Below are 16,233 nucleotides of genomic sequence, written 5' to 3' on the forward strand. Positions count from 1 at the left end.
ACAGCTTCTAATGGAGGGAAGACTGTGACTCTGCGCCTCTCGGATGACATCGGTCCTTTCTGCTCTGCACTGGACATTGATCCAGTTTGTGTCCCAGACTGGAGTTCTTCTCGCGATACTCTTCTTCCACCTTCGGTGCCTTCTAGGATGACGGCCTTTCAAAATGTTAGATCCTCCCCTAGTTCTCGGAGAAGACCTCACTCTACCTTGCCCATCACTGGAACATCCCAGGCTGTTGGTCCATGAAGTTGTGGTCCTTGATATTAATTTCTATGGTACTTCTACAACAGACATTTTGGGACTCTCTTAATTAGCTTTGATTGACTCAATTAGTTATGAGAGATATACCATTACCAGAGTCCCTGTTTAAAGATCTGTTGTTTGCCGATAAAGCCTTTGGAAAGTGGTCACGTGAGTATAAAGTGACCAGAGTTAGTTGAGCTAAAGTTTAATTTGATCAAGATATAGGGCCTGATTCAGAGCCACTCGTAAGCGGCAGCTCGTTCGCTCCGAGCGATGTTTGCCCAACTGCGCATGCGTACGGATCGTTATACGCATGCGCTAACCAGTCAGTGCGGCCGAAATTCATGTGCTCGCAAAATAGCGAATGCCTGATAAATTGAGTGACAGGATGAGGCGTATGTGGGTGGTAACAGGGGAAGGTGCTTGAAAACGGGGAGTGGAGATCCGATCGCAGGCGTGCTTAAAGGTCAAAACTGGCGTTTTATGGGTGTGCATAATTAAAACAGCAGCGTCATTGACCACGTCACTGGGTTTTTTTTAAGCCAGAACTGCTCGCAAAATTGTGGTAGCAAAAACCAACCACAAGAATAGCGAGCAGTTCATACGCTGGTCGATGTACTCGATTAATCTAATAAATAGCGGACATGACGTAGGATGTGAGCGTTCAGGGGGCGTAGTTTCCCAAAAAACGACCGCAAGTTTTGTTCGCTCGTTCAGACCTAGAGGCGTGAACAGACCGCAAACAGCGAACGGTTCATTTGAATAGCCACCCCTATTTTCTGGACGAGCGAGTGCAAATAGCGACCGGCTCTGAATCAGGCCCATTATCCGAAGGATATATATAGTGTAATAGAATTTAATACTTTAAATCATATATGGGTTTGTTCTCTGTTATACTACTCCTATGTTAGTATGTTTCCTTACATATCTATTTTTCTCTTGAATATTTAATGGTAATTTGGTTGGGTATTTTTGTTATTTAAGGTTGTGTCCTCGCCCTCTGAGAGATTCTAAATGGAATTTTATGTATAACTATTCTGATAGATTCATCTATTGATATTATTCAATAGAGTGATGCGGTTCCCCTACCTGTCCGTCCCCTGTTGCCTCCTACACCGCATAGGCAGATCCTGGTCCTAGTGGCGAAACTGGTTTTTACCACTATGTTGTCCAGGTTCGGTGTTATACGTGTGTTTTCTCCTTTATACTGTGTTAAGTAATTTTTGCTCTCTGAATTATAATTTGTCTTTTTTATTCTTTTTCCTTCTTTTTCTTTCTTTTTTTTTCATTTGCCTTTCACACCAGTGATATGTAATGATAGATTAATATGTCCGACTATCTCCAAACTTTCTACTCATGCCGATGTCTATGATCACTCTAACTTTTCTTCTGTATTAATGCATATTTCTACCACCCACTATGGCTAGTTTAAACATTGTTTCTATCAACGTGAGGGATCTTAATGTCCCCGAGAGAAGATATCGAGTATTGAGAGAATTGAAAGCGGAACCAGCTGAGGTAGCGTTTCTTCAAGAAACGCATTTCAAAGAAGGTGCCACTCCACATCTCAAGAATAGGGATTTTCCTTGTGGATTCCTTTCAAATAATCCTGAAGGCAAATCTCTGGTGGCTGCAATTTTATTTGCTAAACATATTCCCATTACTGATATCACTTGTTTACTGCTGATTGTAGGCAGGGTCTTATGCTGGGCATACACAGCAAGATAAAATGTCTGTCAGACCGACAGACATTTTATCTGGCTGGCTGCCTTCCGCAGATGTCCGCGGCATACACTGTGAGAGAAATCTCACAGTGTATAGCCCGACATCTGCGCTCCGCCCACGGGGGAGGAGACATTTCCCTGTTCCTTCCGTAGGAAGGAACACAGGAAATGTCTGTCTGTCGGCCGCGCTGGGCATACACTGCCTGATGCGGCCGACAGTTACCGGGTAAATATCGCATCGGACGGGCATGCTGGACAATCCAGCATGCCCGACCGAGCAATATTTAACCCTCGGTCGCCCCCCCACGCTACAATTATCGCGGCGATCCGCCGATATCGGGCGGATCGTCCCGATAATTGCAGCGTGTATGGCCAGCATAAGTATTTAAATGTAAGGTGTTTACACAAATATTTACCTTTGCTAATATATACACACCTAACAAAGCCCAACCGGCCTTTTTCGAAAGGGCACTGGACCTAGTCCAGGCCCACGCTGAAGGTATACTGGTTTTTGGTGGGGATCTCAATTGGTCCTTAGACCCACATTTAGACTCCTCTAACCAATCACCTAGGTACTCAGACAAGGTGAAGAAAACTCTCCATACACATCAATTAGTGGACATCTGGCGCATACAATATCCTTGTCAGATCATGCCCCCATTTCAATGAATCTCACAATTCCGTTGTCTCACCGGACTTGTTTCACTTGGAAGCTGAACGAATCCCTGCTTCAAGACTCTTATTGTCAACAACAAATTTGGTCGACTCTGGAAGATTATATAGCCACTAATGATCTCCCTGACATGTCCAAGTTAACAGTTTAGGAAGCACATAAATGTGTGTTAAAGGGGGAGCTCAATCAGCTGGGGTCCTATTTAAAAAAGCAACGCTCAAGAGTGAGAGATGCTCTAATACAAAAGGTCCAAGCCCTAGAACTCACACATAAATCCTCCCTTTCCCCTGAGACATTCCAAGCACTTTCTGATGCTTGCCAGGACCTTAATATTCTTATGTCCGATACGATTAAATTGGATATCCGTAAATGCCACAGTAAATATTTTCTCTGGGGAAACAAACCGGGGAAACTCCTGGCTAGAGCACTTCGTAACCAACGCGCAACCACATTTATTGCCCAGGTAAAATCACATTCTGGCTCCATATGTAATTCCACAAAAGATATTGCAGCAGCATTTCAATTTTATTATTCCCAATTGTATAATTTAAAAGATTCCAGGTTGGGGATTGACGTGTCCTCGCGGAAGGCATCCATTAAGGCTTGTTCAGAGGAAATTGGTTTTCCTACTCTATCAAGTATGGATATAGTCTTTCGAAGAGCCATTTACCTCAGAGGAGTTAGAAGCGGTGTGAAAATCAACACCTAACGGCAAAAGTCCGGGCCCGGACGGGTTTACTATTGCCTACTATAAAATGTTCAGAGTGGTGCTTTCTCCCCTGATGCTCCGCGCTTTCAATGAGGTCTCGGACCTTTCGTCTTTTTCTTCCCAATCTTTACTTGCAAATATCTCGGTGATACTTAAGGAGGGGCAGGATCCGGCCCATTGCTCCAGTTACAGACCTATTTCCCTGTTAAACGTCGACCTAAAGCTTTTCGCTAAGCTCATGTTGAACCGTCTTAAATTATTTCTCCCCAAACTGATCCATTCAGACCAGGTGGGGTTTGTCCCTGGTCGTGAGGCCAGGGACAATACTACTAAGGTCTTGAACCTGATCCATGAGGCTGTTTCTCGGAAGGTCCCAACTATACTTTTGTCTACAGATGCTGAAAAGGCGTTTGACAGGGTGGATTGGGATTTTTTGATAGGGGTACTGGAGCATATGGGCTTGGGTCCGGCGGGCATTCATAGAATTTGAGCACTTTATTCCACTCCATCTGCGCGTGTGAGGGTTAATGGGGATCTATCTGAGCCGGTTTTGATTGCTAATGGCACTCGGCAGGGCTGCCCTCTTTCACCACTAGTATTTATTTTATGTATGGAGGCCCTGGCGAGGGCCATTCGTGTTAATACCATTGTAACGGGGCTGACTGTGGGAGGGAGAGAGTACAAGTTAGCCCTTTTTGCAGATGATCTTGTGGCGATAATTACAAACCCACGGACTTCAATCCCTAACATCCTTCATGAATTCGATCTTTTTGGAGCGCTCTCCAATGTTAAAGTTAATTTGTCTAAATCTAGTGCTCTTAATCTCACAGTAGATCAGAAATGTATGAAGGATATACAATCTTTCTGCCACTTCTCCTGGCACCCCTCACATATAAAGTATCTAGGAGTTTTTCTTCATAAAGATCTCTCTCAAATATTCTCTTCTAATTTTCTTCCTCTTCTTACTAAGCTGCGATCAGATCTTACCTCTTGGCGTCCCAAAAAGATCTCGTGGACGGGAAGGATAGGAGTTATTAAGATGAACATACTTCCCAGGGTCCTCTACCTATTGCAAACCCTCCCAATTACAATACCCCGTTCCTGGTTTACCACACTCCACCGAATTGTTGGTGATTTTGTCTGGGTAGCCCGCAAACCTCGCTTCAAACACGATATACTTTTTAGGAAAAAACATCAGGGAGGTCTACAATTGCCACATTTTCTTACCTATCATCATGCAGTTCTACTTATGAGTGTGATGGAATGGAGTAGATTAAATGATAGAAAGCAGTGGACTGATATTGAGGCAGCTTTCTTTCCTACTGTTGATTCAGGTTTTCCTTGGCCTGCAACCCTACCTAGAACTAGTCACCCTCTTCGGAGCCCAATCATCTCCCGCTGGAGGCGTTTTCGCTCACATCTCCTCCTTTCCCCTGTCCCTTCTCCTCTGACCCCTCTATTTGGTAATTCGGCTTTTCCGCCGGGAACCCATGCAAACTCATTTGGATTGTGGAAGGCACAGGGGATCCTCAGGATTAGCCAGCTATTTGAAGGTTCGGAGATCATGAGTTTCCCATCTGTTCAGGCTAAATGGGTCTTGCCTAACAGCGAGATTTGGAAATACCTACAAATAAAGCATTTTCTCTCAACATTGGGCTCCCCTAAAACATATGGGAGGGGGAATACTCCATTTGAGAGCACGTGTATGGCTCGGGAAATTCCATCACATCCTCTGTCTTCTATCTACACACTGTTGATTGAGCGTCTTTTTTCTGATAAACCCAAATTTATTTCTGATTGGGAATCCGATCTAAAGGGATTAATAGGAGAAGATGACTGGCCGGAAGTCTTCAGAAATACCTTATCTGCGCCCGTCAATGCATTAGCAATGAAGACACATTATAAAGTACTCTCACGTTGGTACCGCTGCCCAAGCCAGCTTTCTAAAATGTATCCAGGAGTCCCTAACGCTTGTTGGAGATGTGAGACAGAGCCTGGAACTCCCTTACACATTTGGTGGAATGCTCTTCTCTTAGACCTTTTTGGGACAAAGTAATTGCAACGGCAAGCCTTATTCTCCATGAGGATTTGCCTTCCTGCCCTAGTTTTTGGCTACTGAACCTCATTCAGAAACCCTATGCCCATTTCAAAAAATCGCTACTGCATCATATATTAAGTGCTTCCAAAGCTGTGATACCTGTTCACTGGAAGTCCAGGTTGGCCCCCTCCATGTCTGAGTGGTGTACACGTCTTAATCATTACATGGTCATGGACAATTTAATTTCACCCCACTCGGACAGGGATAAAAAGTTTACTGTGATTTGGCATCCCTGGTTGCAGTATAAGGAGTCAGACCACTATAAGACGCTTAGTTATGATTAAGGAAGAGTTCAAACAGAATCCGGTGATATATTCAGTAGTCTATTAAGAATAGAGGATTGGTTATATTAGTTCTACTATCTGGTGTGAGGCTCTTTCTTTTGTTTTCTTTACCTTCTGTTTTTTTTTTTCTTATTTCCTCTTTTATTCTTATTTATTTTAAAAAAATGTCTCTTACATTTGTCCTGATATAAATGTTTTTGGTAAAGGTTTTGTTTGTAAATTGTGACCCTATTGTGTTATATCTTTAATTATATTGATATACCAAATGTTGATTCTTTTGATAGGCTTTCAATTGATATTTTTATATATGAGAGAATCAGTGCTTGTATTTTTGTTATGGTTTTCAATAAAAACATAATGCATAAAAAAAATGTCTTTACATAATTAACAGTAAATGCTGAAAAATATATATACGTAAGCATAAAATAATAAGGCTTGACATATCACAGGAGATTTCACATTTATCCTGTAATCATATGGGGGAATATAATTACCCATTGTAAATTAATGCGGGAGAATTGTTCCCCCGGGACTACTCAATTAGGCCCGAACCGCGGATGCCAGCAGTTATTATTGTGGCTTTTTTTTGCGACCTCAGCAGTTTCTGAGAAAAAATACACAATAAATAACCCGTTTTCGCGATGGCGGCAGAGAAAACGTGAACTTATCACGCATTCTATGTGTTTTCACGCGAATCCCGAAAATCTTTTTGCACAAAAAAAACTGCCTGTAACTGAATTGTGCTAAAAAAAACCCGGTGATTAAATGGGAAAAGAAAAACGTAAAAAACTTTTCACGTGCGACTCATTATCAGGGCTAATTGAATTCCCCCTGTAGTGTTAAATTTACTAAATACACTTTTTTTTTTTTTTTCCTTTTGCAGGTTACCAGGTTGGAAAGCCTGTAATAGTCGCCAATGGAAGTGTACCATTTGTTAAAAGTACTCTGGAAGTCTGGAAACCTGGTAAAATTGAGTTTTATTTTATAATCAACATATATTCTAGCTAATAGACTTTTTGATTTTTGCTTAAAAATTTGCAAGTAACATTTTGTGAACGATGTGCTTGTATTTCAGTTGGTGATGGCTCTTGTTCGGCAGTTACTCAGACACCTGTTTTGTTTAGGCAAAATTCATTTTCTGGATGTCTCTTCAATGTGGTCAACGAGAATTGCATACAGCTAAGGTCCATAATCTTGTTATTGTATAAGCTCTTTATGATGTGATTAACAATTATAAAATGTTTGTGTATTAAGGTGCTCTTTATTTACAATGTATTCTTTTTTTTTTTTTTTTTTTTTGGGGGATCAAAAGTAACAGGTTTTTTCACTAAGAAAAAAAATCTCAAATTTCATCTAACTACAGTTTTTGCTATCTCACAACATAATAAACCAAACCAGGACATGCAATATGTTTCAGCTTTTCACCTACTGTACTATTTAGGGTATCCGGTCAGATGGTCGACAGTAGCCAATGTTGACATTCATAATGTCAACACCACACTGTCAACATTGTCCAAACTGCCGACAGGCAACATGTTGACATTGGAACTGAATCCATGTGAAATATGGACATGCTAAGGATGTCGACAATCAGGGTTAGGCTGCCGGGGCGGGGGGGGGGGGGGGGGGCATTGGTTAGGCACTTGCGGAGGGTTAGGGTTATGGGGGGGAATACTTACCAGCTCTGGACCACCAGGGGCATTTTGTTGACAGTTGATCGTGTCGACATATATGTGTAGCCATGATGAATGTCAACATGGTCAATGTCGAGACTATGCCAACGTGCTGCAAGTCGACAGTTCGACCATGTGGACATTCTCATGTTTATCTGAAGACTGTCGACATTATAGCTGGTGACAAATCATACCACACCTATATTGAGTTGGTGAGTTTTTCGCTGCATGTTTGGAGCTCAAACGTATGACTTTTCTTATTACTCAATGTAATTACCAAGTATGTACTGAAAATGCTGCGCTCTGCCTGCTCAGCCAAAATAATGGTTTCTACAAGCCCAAGAAATGCCCTCCTTGCATAGGGGCCCGGGGAGCGTGCAGCCGTCTTGTGTGGCCCGGGGAGCGTGCAGCCGTCTTGTGTGGCCCGGGGAGCGTGCAGCCGCCTTGTGTGGCCCGGGGAGCGTGCAGCCGCCTTGTGTGGCCCGGGGAGCGTGCAGCCGCCTTGTGTGGCCCGGGGAGCGTGCAGCCGCCTTGTGTGGCCCGGGGAGCGTGCAGCTGCCTTGTGTGGCCCGGGGAGCGTGCAGCCGCCTTGTGTGGCCCGGGGAGCGTGCAGCCGCCTTGTGTGGCCCGGGGAGCGTGCAGCCGCCTTGTGTGGCCCGGGGAGCGTGCAGCTGCCTTGTGTGGCCCGGAGAGCGTGCAGCCGCCTTGTGTGGCCCGGGGAGCGTGCAGCCGCCTTGTGTGGCCCGGGGAGCGTGCAGCCGCCTTGTGTGGCCAGGGGAGCGTGCAGCCGCCTTGTGTGGCCCGGGGAGCGTGCAGCCGCCTTGTGTGGCCCGGGGAGCGTGCAGCCGCCTTGTGTGGCCCGGGGAGCGTGCAGCCGCCTTGTGTGGCCCGGGGAGCGTGCAGCCGCCTTGTGTGGCCCGGGGAGCGTGCAGCCGCCTTGTGTGGCCCGGGGAGCGTGCAGCCGCCTTGTGTGGCCCGGGGAGCGTGCAGCCGTCTTGTGTGGCCTGGGGAGCGTGCAGCTGTCTTGTGTGGCCTGGGGAGCGTGCAGCCGTCTTGTGTGGCCCGGGGAGCGTGCAGCCGCCTTGTGTGGCCCGGGTAGCGTGCAGCCGTCTTGTGTGGCCTGGGAAGTGTGCAGCTGCTTTGTGAGGTCTGGGGGGAGAAATGGGGTCTGTAGCCGTCTTGTGTGGTACAAAGGTGGGGGGGGTCTGAAGCTGTCTTGCGCACATGCGCGTGATCAGGATCCCGCACATGCACAAATTGATAAGCAGCCTACACTTATAGGGGCTGTGAAAAGAAACAACTTTATCTTTTATTTGCCCCTATCTTTAGATTTATTGTTAGTAACGCTTTCACTTAAGGGGCCATTTCTCCATTTCTAACAAAATTGGAAATAAAATCTGCCTTTTTATTTTGTTTAAATGTATATACCCTAAATTATAAGGAGATTATTTGTATATTAGGCCAATTTTTTTATTTGTTTTTTTGCTGCTTTGTGGTAGAAAAATAAATATCTATTAAGCTCGTGCCTAACCTAGCTGCTCCTGAACTGTGGATATCAGCTGATGTGAATATGAAGAAATATTAGTTTCTGCTCAGAAATCCCATCCCATTCTCTATACACTTTGTTAGGATTGGGCAGACAGGTAGGGGACTAGTAAGGCTATGTCCCTTGGGTCTCCTAAATCATCCTAGCTTTTACTTTCCTAAAACGATGTTCCTGTACTCTGCAAAGTAGTTACTCCTTATTGCTGCATGTTATTTTCAGCATGTTTTAAAATTCATTTCAAATACTGTTTTTCAACAATAAATAGAAGTGATAAATATCCATTTTGAAATGAATCTCAGTTTGTGAAAAGCTTAAAGGGCTATACCCTCCCAGCTTCCTTTATAATGTTTCATCCATGTGTTTATGTCAACAGGCAGAATAGTTAATTTCCATGGGCAAGAGTAAAGTAAATAACTGTATGTATATATACGTATGTCTTACTAAGGTAGTTAGTTCAAAAGACTCTGAGCCTGATTCACTACCGATTGCAACTGCGAATGCAATAGCGTTTATGCACTCAGTTAAACTGCAATAGTATGCTAATTTATTGCGATCGCTATGCCGCCACAGCACAACATAAGGACACCCATTTTAGCTTACACACATCCATAATGTTTAGCAAGACAGCAAAACCATCGGTACCATCGCAGCCTCACGCACACTTGCACAAGGTCTAACTTTACTCAGATACTGCTAACTTCATCGCACGCTATGAGTCCTCAAGCTGTGTAAGGCAGTGCAGTGGCTAATTTATGCACGCCCCTGCAACGGCGTTCAAACGCACTGGCACGCCTTCATTTCACCGACCACCTCCGTCACCACCCACAAACTGCACTTCCTGTCAATCACTCTGTGATGGGTCTGCGTAGTCACTGCGATCGCTGTCCTAATCACAGTGGACGGCTTGCTCACTGCGATTCATGCGCAGAACGCAACAATTGGCCGATTGCGTGCGTAATCACAGTTACGATCGATAGTAAATCAGGCCCTCTGTCTGTAATTGCAGAAACTAGTAACACTGAGCCAAATCAAAGCCCTGGAAAATGAAAACATTACAGAAATAAAATATAAATGAAGGTGTAAATATAGTTTTTTGCATTTGTGTATACTGTAAGCTTTAATAGGTAGAATCTCACAAATATTGAGCTTTATTTTCTTGTATATACTTTTTTGTTAAGGTGCTGTGTATACTGTTACACAAGTCCACTTTGCATTACACTATTATGCATATCATTGTATGTTACTTGCATACATGAATGGGAGATTAGATCAATGGTTCTATTGTGCAGCAACAGGAATGTACTAATTCGAAAAAGAATGGCTTGTTTTGTGCACTTGTAGCAACTTATGTGGTATCTTCAGGACACTCATCAGCTTGTCTTCCTTATTGTAACCCCATCACACTCATCAGCTTGTCTTCCTTATTGTAACTCCAGGACACTCATCAGTTTATCTTCCTTATTGTAACTTCAGGACACTCATCAGCTTATCTTCCTTATTGTAACTTCAGGACACTCATAAGTTTTTCTTCCTTATTGTAACTTCAGGACACTCATCAGCTTGTCTTCCTTATTGTAACTTCAGGACACTCATAAGTTTATCTTCCTTATTGTAACTTCAGGACACTCATCAGCTTGTCTTCCTTATTGTAACTTCAGGACACTCATAAGTTTATCTTCCTTATTGTAACTTCAGGACACTAATCAGCTTGTCCTCCTTATTGTAACTCCAGGGCACTCATCAGCTTGTCTTCCTTATTGTAACTTCAGGACACTCATAAGTTTATCTTCCTTATTGTAACTCCAGGACACTCATCAGTTTGTCTTCCTTATTGTAACTCTATTACACTCATCAGCTTATCTTCCTTATTGTAACTTCAGGACACTCATCAGCCTGTCTTCCTTATTGTAACTCTATTACACTCATCAGCTTATCTTTCTTATTGTAACTCCAGGACACTCATCAGCTTGTCTTTCTTATTGTAGGGAGAATGTAGCTACCTTTCTGAACTCACTGGTTACTGTTGATCATGTATCAATGAGAGGCAACTCAAACGTCAGTGACGCAAGCGAATGGGTATCTATCAAATGTAAGTCATCTTGTATTACAGCAGAACACCAATTGTGGTTATATGGGATGTAGTCAATACCCCAACAGTCTGGGATGCCAGCGCTTAGAAGGCCAGCGCTGAAATCCTGACACCTGTCAGATTTCTGGCGCCAGCATCCCGACGGTAAGTGCTGGGGTTAGGCACTAGTGTGAGGGTTAGGTTTAGGGTGCAGGGAGGGGGAGGTTGGATTTAGGCACTAGGGAGAGAGGTTAGGTTTAGGCACCTCCCTCTCCCCGCACCCTAACCCTTACCCTCCCCCCTTATTGTCTAAACCTCCCCTAGTGCTTAACCCTAACCCCAGGACTTACAGTCGGATGCCGGCGCCGGGATTCTGACAGAAGTCTGGATTCCGGCACCAGCATTCTAAGCGCCGGCATCCTGACTGTTGGGATATTGACAGCAGCAACGTGTGTAATCTACATACTACTGTGATAATCCTATAAGAGGGTAATAGGGGTGTTGAACATATGCCTCTATTAGGTTGGGCTGCAATCCGAACACTCATTTCTCTGCAGGTCATTGCTGTAAGAGAAAAGATTTAGGGCTATATTTACTAAGCGACGACCTGGAGCTGAATATTTATAGCGCCACTCAAATTCAGTGTAAAGCTCACCTGGCTTTACACTGAATGAGAGCTGCAGCCCTTCGTAAATATAGCCCCACTAGCAGATATTAATGGACAACTGAACGATAACGACATGTTATTGTTCAGTCGTCCATTAATCTTGCATGAATCGGGCACTAATATGTCGGAAACGACCAGCGATGAGCGCTCCCGCTGGCCGTTTCCGACATCAATCATCGCTGAATATGCTGGTCAATCTGCCGATAACAACATATTGACCATGTTCAGGGATGAGGGAGGGTGCCTACACTGAACGATATATCGTTCAGTGTAGGCACTGTACAGTTTAATGAACGATAACGAAATCGTTCAGTCCTTCACTAGTCGCCTAGTGGATGTGCCCTATTTAGTCTGAGACTAAAAGTTCTCAACATATTAGAAACCTAAAAAACCATTATACACAAACAAAACATATGAATTGCACAAACTTTTAAATGCATCTCTGCCCCTGGCAACCTGACAGTATAATCTGTATAGTGTATTTTTTTTTACAAATACCTATTTATTATCATTTTTTTAGAAACACATTTGCTATTGCAGCAATACAACATAATATCTGTTAAACACATGTAAGAGTACAAATTAGTGTGAAAGTACTGTAACATTACAAAATCAGCAAACATATTAAATGAATGTATAATTATGGTGGAGATCAGAAAAACCTAATGGATATCAGAGTAGACAAAGTGGACCTAGGACAGAGGTTCCCAAACTCTCTCCTCAAGGTACTCTAACAGTCCAGGCTTTAAGGCTATCCATGCTTGACCACAGGTGACTTATTTAGTACCTCATTCAATTAGATTTATCCACCTATGGTCAACCATGGATTTCTCTAATATCTGAACTCTCTGAGGAGCCTTGAGGACTGCGTTTGGGAACCTCTGACCTAGGGAGAATAAAGCTTTGTTTCCCAGATTGTGTCTGAGTTGGGTATGTGGCCAAGGAATGTCTCCACTAGATAATCACATTATGCCAGAGCAAATTGACTCTTTGGAAAACCTGATAGATAGATGTACAAATATATCCATAGTGTACACCATTATTTATTATATGTTTATAGTGTCTTCTTATACATTAAACAGGTTGTTTTTTTTTTAAATCTCTTTTTAGTCTTTCTTGTGATTTTTGTTTTAATTCAGATGAGGAATCCAATACAACATGTACAGGGAACTGTTCCATAGAAAATGCCGTGTGCTTAAAGGTTCCAGCAAACCTGATCATTCAGATCATAACCGCTGTGCCGGGCGTGGTGGAGGGAATTCCTCAGGAAGAGATTCTGGCAGCCAAAGTTAGGTGAGTATTTATATACATGAGTTATTATTTCCAGCATAAGCTGCTAATAGGATTATAGTGTAAAGACTGCATTTTATACATGCTCCTACTGTTCGGGTACTCCAATTTGTCTATTTAACTCATCTTTCTTACTTTGCTCTACAATAAAATTACATTTTAAATTGTATGTTATTATTGGTGGTAACAGTGTTCCTTTTCTTTTTCTTTCAGTTTCTCAACTATTAACATAAATTGTGTGTCTGCCTGTAACTTGTCACTTCCACTGACAACCTCCGTGCAGTTCATCAGAGTTCCAGCCCAGCCGCTACCTGCCATCACAAGGTAAACTGGCAAACCTACAGGTTCACATACATGGTTAGCTAAAACAGTTACTTTGGAGGGTAATCACATATATTGAAGTTTGTGTGTATATATTATTCATTTTTGTTTTCAATATTCACATAGTTTACCTTATTCAAAAGGAATATTATTGTAAACGGATATTGCTGTTTAAAATACTTGTGTCTCTGGACTCCATAGTCCAGACGCAGTGTTGCTCATGTAGCTTGTGTTCCTAGATTCCAGATGACGTACACAGAATATGACTGTGAGAAGAATGACGTGTGCTGGCAGCAACTCGCTTATCCCCTGACAAAGTACTACACAGGTACATGTTTTTCTAGTCTGTGCAGCTGATATTTTCAATTGCACAAAATATGCACCAATATTTGTGTAATACAGGTTGAGTCTCCGATATCCAAAATGCTTGGGACCAGGGGTATTTTGGATAACGGAATATTCGGTATTTTGGAATAATTGCATACCATAATGAAATATCTTGGGAATGGGACCCAAATATACACACAGAATGCATTTATGTGTTATATACACCTTATACACACAGCCTGAAGGTAATTTTATACAATATTTTCAATAATTTTGTGACTCAAAGTTTGTGTACATACATAAAATTCAGTTATGCTTCATATACACCTTATACACACAGCCTGAAAGTAATTTTATACAATATTTTTAATAATTTGTGCCTTAGACAAAGTTTGTGTACATTGAAACATCAAAAATCAAAGGTTTCATTATCTTCGTCAAGCCCAAAAAAACCCCGTATTTCGGAATATTCCGTATTTCGGAATATTTGGATATGGGTGACTCAACCTGTAGTAACATAATAGCAAAAAGTTACATAATAATAGGAGAAAAGTAGCATCATATTAGTGAAAAAGTAGCAAAGAGCATGAAAACTAATCAACATTATTGTCTATACAGAAGACTGACAATGCAGATAAGCAAAATGAGTCATAGGGGCCCAATTATCAAGAGTTACATACTCTATGCGATCTGAGTGCGATATTACCACACAAGATTGCATTGCAGTATGTGATAATACCACCCGAATGTATTAAAATGGTTGTGGCTGCTGTTGGAAATGGGGGACTGCAGCAATCCCTCAATAGTATATCTGAGCTATGCGTAAAATTTGTGGGTATCCCCCGAAAAAAAGTGTTTCTCTTTCCTCGATGGGGGATACAGGGTTCACGCTGGGTAAAGGTGGTTAGCTGGAGTCTGGGCACCAAACGTTTAATTTCTTTTTCCCAGCAGCACAGGCTCCCTCTCCCCTCCAGCCTCCAGCACTACAGGACCAGTTTTTCGATTGGTGCCCAAGGAGTGGGCATGGCATTTATAGAGGCTGCTATTAAGCAGCCTTTATTTTATTTGGTTTCATTTATTTTGTTTTCAGTAGGTGTCTGAAAGACGCCCTTACTGCCGCTCCAACGATCCCCAGCGTTGTGGCCTGAGCACTGGCGACTGGGTCAGTGACCCTGGCCCCAGCACACAGAGGGGGAGCACGTAGTCACGCGCATCAGGGACAGGTAAGTACTGATTGGCTGTTACTGCCAGTGAGGGAGGCCACCAGCTGTACTGGCAGTAGGGGGCAGGTCATCTCCGCACCCCACTAAACCACCAGGGCAGATACTGGCAATGGGGCACCATAAATTAGTGGTGGCCATCTCCCTGGGGGTTAAGTCAGACTCTGTATCAGTCTGATTTTTAAACTCTTCCATTTCCAAAATTCTCAGCATAAGAAGGATGGGGGTAAAATTGTGTTTCCATATAAATCATGTGCTACAGTGATGAAGTGTAATATTTAATTATTTATGCACCTGTCCTATTTTTATTTATTTATTGTTTAGGAGAACCGCATCATTTGACTCTGGCTAAAGGAATGATCCTAGTCTTCTTCTTTATAAGTGCTGCTGTGTTGGGAGGTCCATGGAACAGAATACGTAAAGCATGGAAGAGAACTACACTTTAAATGAAGTTGACTCCTAATTAATATTTCATTTGTAAATATGGCTGTTTTTTGTCTTTCTGGAATGTAAAGGTGTAAATATTTAAAATGTTTTGGATACTTTTATAATGTGCATTTTCGCAGATTAAAATTATATGTTTTATATTTTTTTTCCATAAATTATACAGTGTTATGATTTTTAGTTAATATTGTAGGGGCATAAGATCAGTGTCCTACGATACTGCTTTGGGCTCATTTACCAGCACTTTGTGGTGGCAATGTTTGTTTTTCAAAATAAGAGTTTATGATCTTTCAAGGCATCTAGTAAATTACTGAGTGTTAATTCAAAATTAAATGATCACGTTGAATAGTTTAGTAAACAGGGTACCAGTGCTAAAAGTTTTTCATAGGGGCATCACTTAAGTCCAGAGCATGGTGAAAGTATACCCTGATGTGCCAAAAGTCATGGGATACATGCCTAGTATCCTTTAGGACCCCCCTCTAGCCTGGCAAACTGCAACAACTTGACGTGGCATCGATTCCACAAGTTGATGGAAGACCACTGGAGCGATGTTGACCCATGATGTCTGGATAGCTTCCCACAGCTCCCTGATATTTGTAGGTGCAGGATCTTGGGTGCAAATGGACCTCACCACCACGTCCCATAACTTGATGTTGTCCAAGTCGGCCGAATGTGGTGGCCACACTATTCGTTGGAATTCTCCAGAATGCTCCTCGAACTAATTCTGGACAACTTTAGACTGATGATACGGTGCATTATCCTGCTGGAATATTCTATCGTTGTGGAAGTACATGAAGTCCATGAAGGGCTGCAAATGGTCATCAAGAAATGCAACCTAGTGGTTACTGGTCAATGATGTGTCCAGGCGGACCAGCGGACGCAACCCATGCCACGTGAACACACCCCACACGATTATGGAACCACCTTCAGCCTGGAGAGTGCTTTG

At 42.7% G+C, this 16,233-nt stretch overlaps 1 protein-coding gene across 1 annotated transcript in view; it reads left to right on the forward strand.

Moving 5' to 3' along the window:
* Window positions 1-15,446, forward strand: part of TCTN2 (tectonic family member 2) — a 71,522-nt gene extending 56,076 nt beyond the window's left edge. Inside the window, exons 12-18 of the mRNA XM_088449065.1 lie at window positions 6,615-6,695; window positions 6,807-6,915; window positions 10,936-11,039; window positions 12,825-12,978; window positions 13,189-13,299; window positions 13,536-13,624; window positions 15,168-15,446. Coding sequence (XP_088305191.1) covers window positions 6,615-6,695; window positions 6,807-6,915; window positions 10,936-11,039; window positions 12,825-12,978; window positions 13,189-13,299; window positions 13,536-13,624; window positions 15,168-15,289 — 770 coding nt within the window. The 3' untranslated portion in view covers window positions 15,290-15,446. The remainder of the gene's footprint in view (window positions 1-6,614; window positions 6,696-6,806; window positions 6,916-10,935; window positions 11,040-12,824; window positions 12,979-13,188; window positions 13,300-13,535; window positions 13,625-15,167) is intronic.
* Window positions 15,447-16,233: the final 787 nt, after the last annotated feature.

This window comes from Taudactylus pleione, unplaced genomic scaffold, assembly GCF_031769625.1.
Source record: "Taudactylus pleione unplaced genomic scaffold, aTauple2 ptg000479l, whole genome shotgun sequence".
NCBI classification, from domain to species: Eukaryota; Metazoa; Chordata; class Amphibia; order Anura; family Myobatrachidae; genus Taudactylus; species Taudactylus pleione.